The 11,613-nt window shown below is 41.0% G+C and overlaps 1 protein-coding gene across 1 annotated transcript in view; it reads left to right on the top strand.

The window, feature by feature from the left end:
* The window catches only part of kcnn3 (potassium intermediate/small conductance calcium-activated channel, subfamily N, member 3), a 111,391-nt gene that overhangs the window by 68,860 nt on the left and 30,918 nt on the right, over positions 1-11,613 (top strand). Inside the window, exon 6 of the mRNA XM_046303238.1 lies at positions 378-519. Coding sequence (XP_046159194.1) covers positions 378-519 — 142 coding nt within the window. The remainder of the gene's footprint in view (positions 1-377; positions 520-11,613) is intronic.

Here is an 11,613-nt window from a genome sequence, read left to right as displayed (position 1 = left end):
GCCCTCCTTGGTTAGTGACAGAAGCACCAGATCATCAGCAAACAGTAGACATTTGACATCGGATTCTAGTAGGGTGAGACCGGGTGCTGCAGACTTTTCCTGTCTCTCTCTCCCTAGGTATCATGATGCCCAGGATGTGACCAGTAACTTCCTGTCTCTCTCTCCCTAGGTATCATGATGCCCAGGATGTGACCAGTAACTTCCTGTCTCTCTCTCCCTAGGTATCATGATGCCCAGGATGTGACCAGTAACTTCCTGTCTCTCTCTCCCTAGGTATCATGATGCCCAGGATGTGACCAGTAACTTCCTGTCTCTCTCTCCCTAGGTATCATGATGCCCAGGTTGTGACCAGTAACTTCCTGTCTCTCTCTCCTCAGGTATCATGATGCCCAGGATGTGACCAGTAACTTCCTGGGGGCGATGTGGCTCATCTCTATCACCTTCCTGTCTATTGGCTACGGAGACATGGTGCCTCACACGTACTGTGGCAAAGGAGTCTGTTTACTAACCGGCATCATGGTACCACCATGTTTATGGTTGTGTGTGTGTGTGTGTATTTTGTGTGTGTATCAATGTCACCCCTTTCTCTTTCTTTCTGAGATTCTTTCTTCTTGTCCACCTCCCTCCCTCTCTTTCTCTCTGTCCTCCTATCTCCTGTCCTCTCTTTCTCTCTGTCCTCCTATCTCCTGTCGTCTCTTTCTCTCTGTCCTCCTATCTCCTGTCCTCTATCACTCTGTCCTCCTATCTCCTGTCCTCTATCACTCTGTCCTCCTATCTCCTGTCCTCTATCACTCTGTCCTCCTATCTCCTGTCCTCTCTATTGCTCTGTCCGTATATCTCCTTTCCTCTATCACTCTGTCCTCCTATCTCCTGTCCTCTATCACTCTGTCCTCCTATCTCCTGTCCTCTCTTTCTCTCTGTCCTCCTATCTCCTGTCCTCTCTATTGCTCTGTCCATATATCTCCTGTCCTCTCTTTCTCTCTGTCCTCCTATCTCCTGTCCTCTATCACTCTGTCCTCCTATCTCCTGTCCTCTCTATTGCTCTGTCCTCCTATCTCCTGTCCTCTATCACTCTGTCCTCCTATCTCCTGTCCTCTATCTCTCTGTCCTCCTATTTCCTGTCCTCTCTATTGCTCTGTCCGTATATCTCCTGTCCTCTATCACTCTGTCCTCCTATCTCCTGTCCTCTATCACTCTGTCCTCCTATCTCCTGTCCTCTCTTTCTCTCTGTCCTCCTATCTCCTGTCCTCTCTATTGCTCTGTCCGTATATCTCCTGTCCTCTCTTTCTCTCTGTCCTCCTATCTCCTGTCCTCTATCACTCTGTCCTCCTATCTCCTGTCCTCTATCACTCTGTCCTCCTATCTCCTGTCCTCTATCACTCTGTCCTCCTATCTCCTGTCCTCTCTTTCTCTCTGTCCTCCTATCTCCTGTCCTCTATCACTCTGTCCTCCTATCTCCTGTCCTCTAACACTCTGTCCTCCTATCTCCTGTCCTCTAACACTCTGTCCTCCTATCTCCTGTCCTCTATCACTCTGTCCTCCTATCTCCTGTCCTCTATCACTCTGTCCTCTTATCTCCTGTCCTCTCTCGCTCTGTCCGTATATCTCCTGTCCTCTTTCTCTCTGTCCTCCTATCTCCTGTCCTCTATCACTCTGTCCTCCTATCTCCTGTCCTCTATCACTCTGTCCTCCTATCTCCTGTCCTCTATCACTCTGTCCTCCTATCTCCTGTCCTCTCTATCACTCTGTCCTCCTATCTCCTGTCCTCTATCACTCTGTCCTCCTATCTCCTGTCCTCTATCACTCTGTCCTCCTATCTCCTGTCCTCTCTTTCTCTCTGTCCTCCTATCTCCTGTCCTCTATCACTCTGTCCTCCTATCTCCTGTCCTCTAACACTCTGTCCTCCTATCTCCTGTCCTCTAACACTCTGTCCTCCTATCTCCTGTCCTCTATCACTCTGTCCTCCTATCTCCTGTCCTCTATCACTCTGTCCTCCTATCTCCTGTCCTCTCTATCACTCTGTCCTCCTATCTCCTGTCCTCTATCACTCTGTCCTCCTATCTCCTGTCCTCTATCACTCTGTCCTCCTATCTCCTGTCCTCTCTTTCTCTCTGTCCTCCTATCTCCTGTCCTCTCTTTCTCTCTGTCCTCCTATCTCCTGTCCTCTATCACTCTGTCCTCCTATCTCCTGTCCTCTAACACTCTGTCCTCCTATCTCCTGTCCTCTATCACTCTGTCCTCCTATCTCATGTCCTCTCTTTCTCTCTGTCCTATCTCCTGTCCTCTCTATTGCTCTGTCCGTATATCTCCTGTCCTCTCTTTCTCTCTGTCCTCCTCCTTCCCTCTCTTTATCTCTGTCCTCCTCCCTCCCTCTCTCTCTGTCCTCATATTTCCTGTCCTCCCTCTCTCTCTGTCCTCCTATCTCCTGTCCTCTCTTTCTCTCTGTCCTACTCCCTCCCTCTCTCTCTGTCCTCCTCCATCCCTCTCTCTCTGTCCTCATATTTCCTGTCCTCCCTCTCTCTCTGTCCTCATATCTCCTGTCCTCTCTTTCTCTCTGTCCTCCTCCTTCCCTCTCTTTCTCTCTGTCCTACTCCCTCCCTCTCTCTCTGTCCTCATATTTCCTGTCCTCCCTCTCTCTCTGTCCTCATATCTCCTATCCTCTCTCTTTGTCCTCATATCTCCTGTCCTCTCTCTGTCCTCATATCTCCTGTCCTCTCTCTCTGTCCTCATATCTCCTGTCCTCTCTCTCTGTCCTCTCTCTCTGTCCTCTCTCTCTGTCCTCATATCTCCTGTCCTCATATCTCCTTTCCTCTCTCTCTGTCCTCATATCTCCTTTCCTCTCTCTCTGTCCTCTCTCTCTGTCCTCATATCTCCTTTCCTCTCTCTCTGTCCTCTCTCTGTCCTCATATCTCCCGTCCTCCTTCTGTCTCTGTCCTCTCTCTCTGTCCTCATATCTCCTGTCCTCTCTCTCTGTCCTCTCTCTCTGTCCTCTCTCTCTGTCCTCTCTCTCTGTCCTCATATCTCCTGTCCTCTCTCTCTGTCCTCATATCTCCTTTCCTCTCTCTCTGTCCTCTCTCTCTGTCCTCATATCTCCTTTCCTCTCTCTCTGTCCTCTCTCTCTGTCCTCATATCTCCTGTCCTCTCTCGGTCACTAGGTCCAGGATTAGGGGGAATTCTGTCATTTATGTAGTCTGTTTATCCCCCTGTATTAGCCTGCATCTGTGCTCTGAGTCTAATGGACTGTGTGTGTGTCTCTGTTCTCAACTGTGTAATGAAGGCCCCAACTTTCTCTCTCTCTCTCTCTCTCTCTCTCTCTCTCTCTCTCTCTCTCTCTCTCTCTCTCTCTCTCTCTCTCTCTCTCTCTCTCTCTCTCTCTCTCTCTCTCTCTCTCTCTCTCTCTCTCTCTCTCGTTAGTGTCAGTATTGACGGCTCTTTCTCTCCCTCCTTCTTTCTCCCTCTCTCCCTCTACCCATCTCTCTCTTCTCTTTCTGTTTTTGTTTGTGTATATTTCAGTCAGGTGATCTCTGTCTCTTCCTCGCTCCTTCTTTCTCCCTCTCTCCCTCTATCAATCTCTCTCTTTTACTCTCTTTGTCTTTTGTCTTCTCTCTATTTTTCTTCTGTTTCTCTCTCTCTCCCTCTATCAATCTCTCTCTTTTACTCTCTTTGTCTTTTGTCTTCTCTCTATTTCTTCTGTTCTATTTTTCTCTCTCTCTCCTCTCAATCCTCTATCAATCTCTCTCTTTTACTCTCTTTGTCTTTTGTCTTCTCTCTATTTTTCTTCTGTTTCTCTCTCTCTCCCTCTATCAATCTCTCTCTTTTACTCTCTTTGTCTTTTGTCTTCTCTCTATTTTTCTTCTGTTTCTCTCTCTCTCCCACTATCCATCTCTCTTTTACTCTTTGTCTTTTGTCTTCTCTCTATTTTTCTTCTGTTTCTCTCTCTCTCCCACTATCCATCTCTCTTTTACTCTTTGTCTTTTGTCTTCTCTCTATTTTTCTGCTGTTTCTCTCTCTCTCCCACTATCCATCTCTCTCTTTTACTCTCTTTGTCTTTTGTCTTCTCTCTATTTTTCTGCTGTTTCTCTCTCTCTCCCTCTATCAATCTCTCTCTTTTACTCTCTTTGTCTTTTGTCTTCTCTCTATTTTTCTGCTGTTTCTCTCTCTCTCCCACTATCAATCTCTCTTTTACTCTCTTTGTCTTTTGTCTTCTCTCTATTTTTCTGCTGTTTCTCTCTCTCTCCCATCTATCAATCTTTGTCTTTTGTCTTCTCTCTATTTTTCTTTGTCTTTTGTCTTCTCTCTATTTTTCTGCTGTTTCTCTCTCTCTCCCACTATCCATCTCTCTTTTACTCTTTGTCTTTTGTCTTCTCTCTATTTTTCTGCTGTTTCTCTCTCTCTCCCACTATCCATCTCTCTCTTTTACTCTCTTTGTCTTTTGTCTTCTCTCTATTTTTCTGCTGTTTCTCTCTCTCTCCCACTATCCATCTATCTCTTTTACTCTCTTTGTCTTTTGTCTTCTCTCTATTTTTCTGCTGTTTCTCTCTCTCTCCCACTATCCATCTCTCTTTTTTTACTCTTTGTCTTTTGTCTTCTCTCTATTTTTCTGTCTTTTGTTTTCTCTCTCTCCCACTATCCATCTCTCTTTTACTCTTTGTCTTTTGTCTTCTCTCTATTTTTCTGCTGTTTCTCTCTCTCCCCCACTATCCATCTCTCTTTTACTCTTTGTCTTTTGTCTCTCTATTTTTCTGCTGTTTCTCTCTCTCTCCCTCTATCATCTATCTCTTTTACTCTCTTTGTCTTTTGTCTTCTCTCTATTTTTCTGCTGTTTCTCTCTCTCTCCCACTATCCATCTCTCTCTTTTACTCTCTTTGTCTTTTGTCTTCTCTCTATTTTTCTTCTGTTTCTCTCTCTCTCCCACTATCCATCTCTCTTTTACTCTTTGTCTTTTGTCTTCTCTCTATTTTTCTGCTGTTTCTCTCTCTCTCCCACTATCCATCTCTCTTTTACTCTTTGTCTTTTGTCTTCTCTCTATTTTTCTGCTGTTTCTCTCTCTCTCCCACTATCCATCTCTCTCTTTTACTCTCTTTGTCTTTTGTCTTCTCTCTATTTTTCTTCTGTTTCTCTCTCTCTCCCTCTATCAATCTCTCTCTTTTACTCTCTTTGTCTTTTGTCTTCTCTCTATTTTTCTTCTGTTTCTCTCTCTCTCCCACTATCCATCTCTCTTTTACTCTCTTTGTCTTTTGTCTTCTCTCTATTTTTCTTCTGTTTCTCTCTCTCTCCCACTATCCATCTCTCTTTTACTCTTTGTCTTTTGTCTTCTCTCTATTTTTCTGCTGTTTCTCTCTCTCTCCCACTATCCATCTCTCTCTTTTACTCTCTTTGTCTTTTGTCTTCTATTTTTCTCTATTTTTCTTCTGTTTCTTTTCTCTCTCTCCCTCTATCTGTTTCTCTCTCTTTTACTCTCTTTGTCTTTTGTCTTCTCTCTATTTTTCTTCTGTTTCTCTCTCTCTCCCATCTCTCTTTTATCTTTTGTCTTCTCTCTTTTTTTCTTTGTCTTTTGTCCATCTCTCTTTTACTCTTTGTCTTTTTTTTCTATTTTTTCTGTTTCTCTCTCTCTCCCACTATCCATCTCTCTCTTTTACTCTCTCTTTGTCTTTTGTCTTCTCTCTATTTTTCTTTGCTGTTTCTCTCTCTCTCCCTCTATCAATCTCTTTCTCTCTTTTACTTCTCTCTTTGTCTTTTGTCTTCTCTTTGTCTATTTTTCTGCTGTTTCTCTCTCTCTCCCTCTATCAATCTCTCTCTTTTACTCTCTTTGTCTTTTGTCTTCTCTCTATTTTTCTGCTGTTTCTCTCTCTTCTCCTATCAATCTATCTCTCTTTTACTCTCTTTGTCTTTTGTCTTCTCTCTATTTTTCTGCTGTTTCTCTCTCTCTCCCACTATCAATCTCTCTTTTACTCTCTTTGTCTTTTGTCTTCTCTCTATTTTTCTTCTGTTTCTCTCTCTCTCCCACTATCAATCTCTCTTTTACTCTCTTTGTCTTTTGTCTTCTCTCTATTTTTCTGCTGTTTCTCTCTCTCTCCCACTATCCATCTCTCTTTTACTCTTTGTCTTTTGTCTTCTCTCTATTTTTCTGCTGTTTCTCTCTCTCTCCCACTATCCATCTCTCTCTTTTACTCTCTTTGTCTTTTGTCTTCTCTCTATTTTTCTGCTGTTTCTTCTCTCTCTATCATCCCTTTTACTATCCATCTATCTCTTTTACTCTCTTTGTCTTTTGTCTTCTCTCTATTTTTCTGCTGTTTCTCTCTCTCTCCCACTATCCATCTCTCTTTTACTCTTTGTCTTTTGTCTTCTCTCTATTTTTCTGCTGTTTCTCTCTCTCTCCCACTATCCATCTCTCTTTTACTCTCTCTATTTTTTGCTGTCTCTCTCTCTATCCATCTCTCTCTCTCTCCCACTTCCATCTCTCTTTTACTCTCTTTGTCTTTTGTCTTCTCTCTATTTTTCTGCTGTTTCTCTCTCTCTCCCACTATCCATCTCTCTCTTTACTCTCTTTGTCTTTTGTCTTCTCTCTATTTTTCTTCTGTTTCTCTCTCTCTCCCACTATCCATCTCTCTTTTACTCTTTGTCTTTTGTCTTCTCTCTATTTTTCTGCTGTTTTCTCTCTCTCCCACTATCCATCTCTCTTTGTTTTCTTCTCTCTATTTTTCTTTGTCTTTTGTCTCTTCTCTCTATTTTTTGCTGTTCTCTCTCTCTCCCACTATCCATCTCTCTTTTACTCTTTGTCTTTTGTCTTCTCTCTATTTTTCTCTGTTTCTCTCTCTCTCCCACTATCCATCTCTCTCTTTTACTCTCTTTGTCTTTTGTCTTCTCTCTATTTTTCTTCTGTTTCTCTCTCTCTCCCTCTATCAATCTCTCTCTTTTACTCTCTTTGTCTTTTGTCTTCTCTCTATTTCTTCTTCTGTTTCTCTCTCTCTCCCACTATCCATCTCTCTTTTACTCTTTGTCTTTTGTCTTCTCTCTATTTTTCTTCTGTTTCTCTCTCTCTCCCACTATCCATCTCTCTTTTACTCTTTGTCTTTTGTCTTCTCTCTATTTTTTTCTGCTGTTTCTCTCTCTCTCCCACTATCCATCTCTCTCTTTTACTCTCTTTGTCTTTTGTCTTCTCTCTATTTTTCTTCTGTTTCTCTCTCTCTCCCTCTATCAATCTCTCTCTTTTACTCTCTTTGTCTTTTGTCTTCTCTCTATTTTTCTTCTGTTTCTCTCTCTCTCCCACTATCCATCTCTCTTTTACTCTTTGTCTTTTGTCTTCTCTCTATTTTTCTTCTGTTTCTCTCTCTCTCCCACTATCCATCTCTCTTTTACTCTTTGTCTTTTGTCTTCTCTCTATTTTTCTGCTGTTTCTCTCTCTCTCCCTCTATCAATCTCTCTCTTTTACTCTCTTTGTCTTTTGTCTTCTCTCTATTTTTCTGCTGTTTCTCTCTCTCTCCCTCTATCAATCTCTCTTTTACTCTCTTTGTCTTTTGTCTTCTCTCTATTTTTCTGCTGTTTCTCTCTCTCTCCCTCTATCAATCTCTCTCTTTTACTCTCTTTGTCTTTTGTCTTCTCTCTATTTTTCTGCTGTTTCTCTCTCTCTCCCACTATCAATCTCTCTTTTACTCTCTTTGTCTTTTGTCTTCTCTCTATTTTTCTGCTGTTTCTCTCTCTCTCCCACTATCAATCTCTCTTTTACTCTCTTTGTCTTTTGTCTTCTCTCTATTTTTCTGCTGTTTCTCTCTCTCTCCCACTATCCATCTCTCTTTTACTCTTTGTCTTTTGTCTTCTCTCTATTTTTCTGCTGTTTCTCTCTCTCTCCCACTATCCATCTCTCTCTTTTACTCTCTTTGTCTTTTGTCTTCTCTCTATTTTTCTGTCTGTTTCTCTCTGTTTCTCTCTCCCACTATCCATCTATCTCTTTTACTCTCTTTGTCTTTTGTCTTCTCTCTATTTTTCTGCTGTTTCTCTCTCTCTCCCACTATCCATCTCTCTTTTACTCTTTGTCTTTTACTCTCTTTGTCTTTTGTCTTCTCTCTATTTTTTTGTCTTCTCTCTATTTTTCTGCTGTTTCTGTTTCTCTCTCTCCCACTATCCATCTCTCTTTTACTCTCTTTGTCTTTTGTCTTCTCTCTATTTTTCTGCTGTTTCTCTCTCTCCCCCACTATCCATCTCTCTTTTACTCTTTGTCTTTTGTCTTCTCTCTATTTTTCTGCTGTTTCTCTCTCTCTCCCACTATCCATCTCTCTCTTTTACTCTCTTTGTCTTTTGTCTTCTCTCTATTTTTCTTCTGTTTCTCTCTCTCTCCCTCTATCCATCTATCTCTTTTACTCTCTTTGTCTTTTGTCTTCTCTCTATTTTTCTGCTGTTTCTCTCTCTCTCCCACTATCCATCTCTCTCTTTTACTCTCTTTGTCTTTTGTCTTCTCTCTATTTTTCTGCTGTTTCTCTCTCTCTCCCACTATCCATCTCTCTCTTTTACTCTCTTTGTCTTTTGTCTTCTCTCTATTTTTCTGCTGTTTCTCTCTCTCTCCCACTATCCATCTCTCTTTTACTCTTTGTCTTTTGTCTTCTCTCTATTTTTCTTCTGTTTCTCTCTCTCTCCCTCTATCAATCTCTCTCTTTTACTCTCTTTGTCTTTTGTCTTCTCTCTATTTTTCTTCTGTTTCTCTCTCTCTCCCACTATCCATCTCTCTTTTACTCTTTGTCTTTTGTCTTCTCTCTATTTTTCTGCTGTTTCTCTCTCTCTCCCACTATCCATCTCTCTCTTTTACTCTCTTTGTCTTTTGTCTTCTCTCTATTTTTCTTCTGTTTCTCTCTCTCTCCCTCTATCAATCTCTCTTTTACTCTTTGTCTTTGTCTTTTGTCTTCTCTCTATTTTTCTTCTGTCTTCTCTCTATTTTTCTTCTCTCTCTCTCCACTATCAATCTCTCTTTTACTCTCTTTGTCTTTTGTCTTCTCTCTATTTTTCTGCTCCATCTCTCTCTTTTACTCTCTTTGTCTTTTGTCTTCTCTCTATTTTTCTTTCTCTCTCTCTATCCATCTCTCTCTCTCTCTCCCACTATCAATCTCTCTTTTACTCTCTTTGTCTTTTGTCTTCTCTCTATTTTTCTGCTGTTTCTCTCTCTCTCCCACTATCCATCTCTCTTTTACTCTTTGTCTTTTGTCTTCTCTCTATTTTTCTGCTGTTTCTCTCTCTCTCCCACTATCCATCTCTCTCTTTTACTCTCTTTGTCTTTTGTCTTCTCTCTATTTTTCTTCTGTTTCTCTCTCTCTCCCTCTATCCATCTATCTCTTTTACTCTCTTTGTCTTTTGTCTTCTCTCTATTTTTCTTCTGTTTCTCTCTCTCTCCCACTATCCATCTCTCTCTTTTACTCTCTTTGTCTTTTGTCTTCTCTCTATTTTTCTTCTGTTTCTCTCTCTCCCACTATCCATCAATCTCTCTTTTACTCTCTTTGTCTTTTGTCTTCTCTCTATTTTTCTTCTGTTTCTCTCTCTCTCCCTCTATCCATCTATCTCTTTTACTCTCTTTGTCTTTTGTCTTCTCTCTATTTTTCTTCTGTTTCTCTCTCTCTCCCACTATCCATCTCTCTCTTTTACTCTCTTTGTCTTTTGTCTTCTCTCTATTTTTCTTCTGTTTCTCTCTCTCTCCCACTATCCATCTCTCTCTTTTACTCTCTTTGTCTTTTGTCTATTTTTCTTCTGTTTTACTCTTTGTCTTTTGTCTTTTCTATTTTTCTGCTGTTTCTCTCTCTCTCCCACTATCCATCTCTCTTTTACTCTTTGTCTTTTGTCTTCTCTCTATTTTTCTGCTGTTTTCTCTCTCCCCACTATCCATCCCTTTTACTCTTTGTCTTTTGTCTTCTCTCTATTTTTCCTGTTTCTCTCTCTCTCCCACTATCCATCTCTCTCTTTGTCTTTTGTCTTCTCTCTATTTTTCTTCTGTTTCTCTCTCTCTCCCTCTATCAATCTCTCTCTTTTACTCTCTTTGTCTTTTGTCTTCTCTCTATTTTTCTTCTGTTTCTCTCTCTCTCCCACTATCCATCTCTCTTTTACTCTTTGTCTTTTGTCTTCTCTCTATTTTTCTTCTGTTTCTCTCTCTCTCCCACTATCCATCTCTCTTTTACTCTTTGTCTTTTGTCTTCTCTCTATTTTTCTGCTGTTTCTCTCTCTCTCCCTCTATCAATCTCTCTCTTTTACTCTTTGTCTTTTGTCTTCTCTCTATTTTTCTGCTGTTTCTCTCTCTCTCCCTCTATCAATCTCTCTCTTTTACTCTCTTTGTCTTTTGTCTTCTCTCTATTTTTCTGCTGTTTCTCTCTCTCTCCCACTATCAATCTCTCTCTTTTACTCTCTTTGTCTTTTGTCTTCTCTCTATTTTTCTGCTGTTTCTCTCTCTCTCCCTCTATCAATCTCTCTCTTTTACTCTCTTTGTCTTTTGTCTTCTCTCTATTTTTCTGCTGTTTCTCTCTCTCTCCCACTATCAATCTCTCTTTTACTCTCTTTGTCTTTTGTCTTCTCTCTATTTTTCTGCTGTTTCTCTCTCTCTCCCACTATCCATCTCTCTTTTACTCTTTGTCTTTTGTCTTCTCTCTATTTTTCTGCTGTTTCTCTCTCTCTCCCACTATCCATCTCTCTCTTTTACTCTCTTTGTCTTTTGTCTTCTCTCTATTTTTCTTCTGTTTCTCTCTCTCTCCCTCTATCCATCTATCTCTTTTACTCTCTTTGTCTTTTGTCTTCTCTCTATTTTTCTTCTGTTTCTCTCTCTCTCCCACTATCCATCTCTCTCTTTTACTCTCTTTGTCTTTTGTCTTCTCTCTATTTTTCTGCTGTTTCTCTCTCTCTCCCACTATCCATCTCTCTTTTACTCTTTGTCTTTTGTCTTCTCTCTATTTTTCTGCTGTTTCTCTCTCTCTCCCACTATCCATCTCTCTCTTTTACTCTCTTTGTCTTTTGTCTTCTCTCTATTTTTCTTCTGTTTCTCTCTCTCTCCCTCTATCCATCTATCTCTTTTACTCTCTTTGTCTTTTGTCTTCTCTCTATTTTTCTTCTGTTTCTCTCTCTCTCCCACTATCCATCTCTCTCTTTTACTCTCTTTGTCTTTTGTCTTCTCTCTATTTTTCTTCTGTTTCTCTCTCTCTCCCACTATCCATCTCTCTCTTTTACTCTCTTTGTCTTTTGTCTTCTCTCTATTTTTCTGCTGTTTCTCTCTCCATCCATCCATTCATTCATTCAGTTCTTCTCTCCTTGTCCCTTTATTCTGTCAGCCTCTTTCTCTGTATCTGTCTTCCTGTCTGTTCCTGCTCACACCAACATACGCCCACACCTTCACTTACAAAGCCAGATACACACACACACACGGGGTGGACACAGATACTCCCATACCCGCTGTTACTGACTGCATCCTACACACACTACTATCACAGAGCTTGACTCTCAATATGATTCCAGATACATCGCAGACAACACGCTCACTCACTCAAACACACACTCAAACACACACACACAAACACAAACACATGTACATACAAAAACACACACACATATGCAAGATCATGCACATAGACATAAACACACACAAATACACAC

Source organism: Oncorhynchus gorbuscha, linkage group LG15 (genome assembly GCF_021184085.1).
Source record: "Oncorhynchus gorbuscha isolate QuinsamMale2020 ecotype Even-year linkage group LG15, OgorEven_v1.0, whole genome shotgun sequence".
In the NCBI taxonomy this organism is placed as follows: Eukaryota; Metazoa; Chordata; class Actinopteri; order Salmoniformes; family Salmonidae; genus Oncorhynchus; species Oncorhynchus gorbuscha.
The sequence above is the reverse complement of the archived record's forward strand: the minus strand, read 5'-3'. Positions and strand labels throughout refer to the sequence as shown.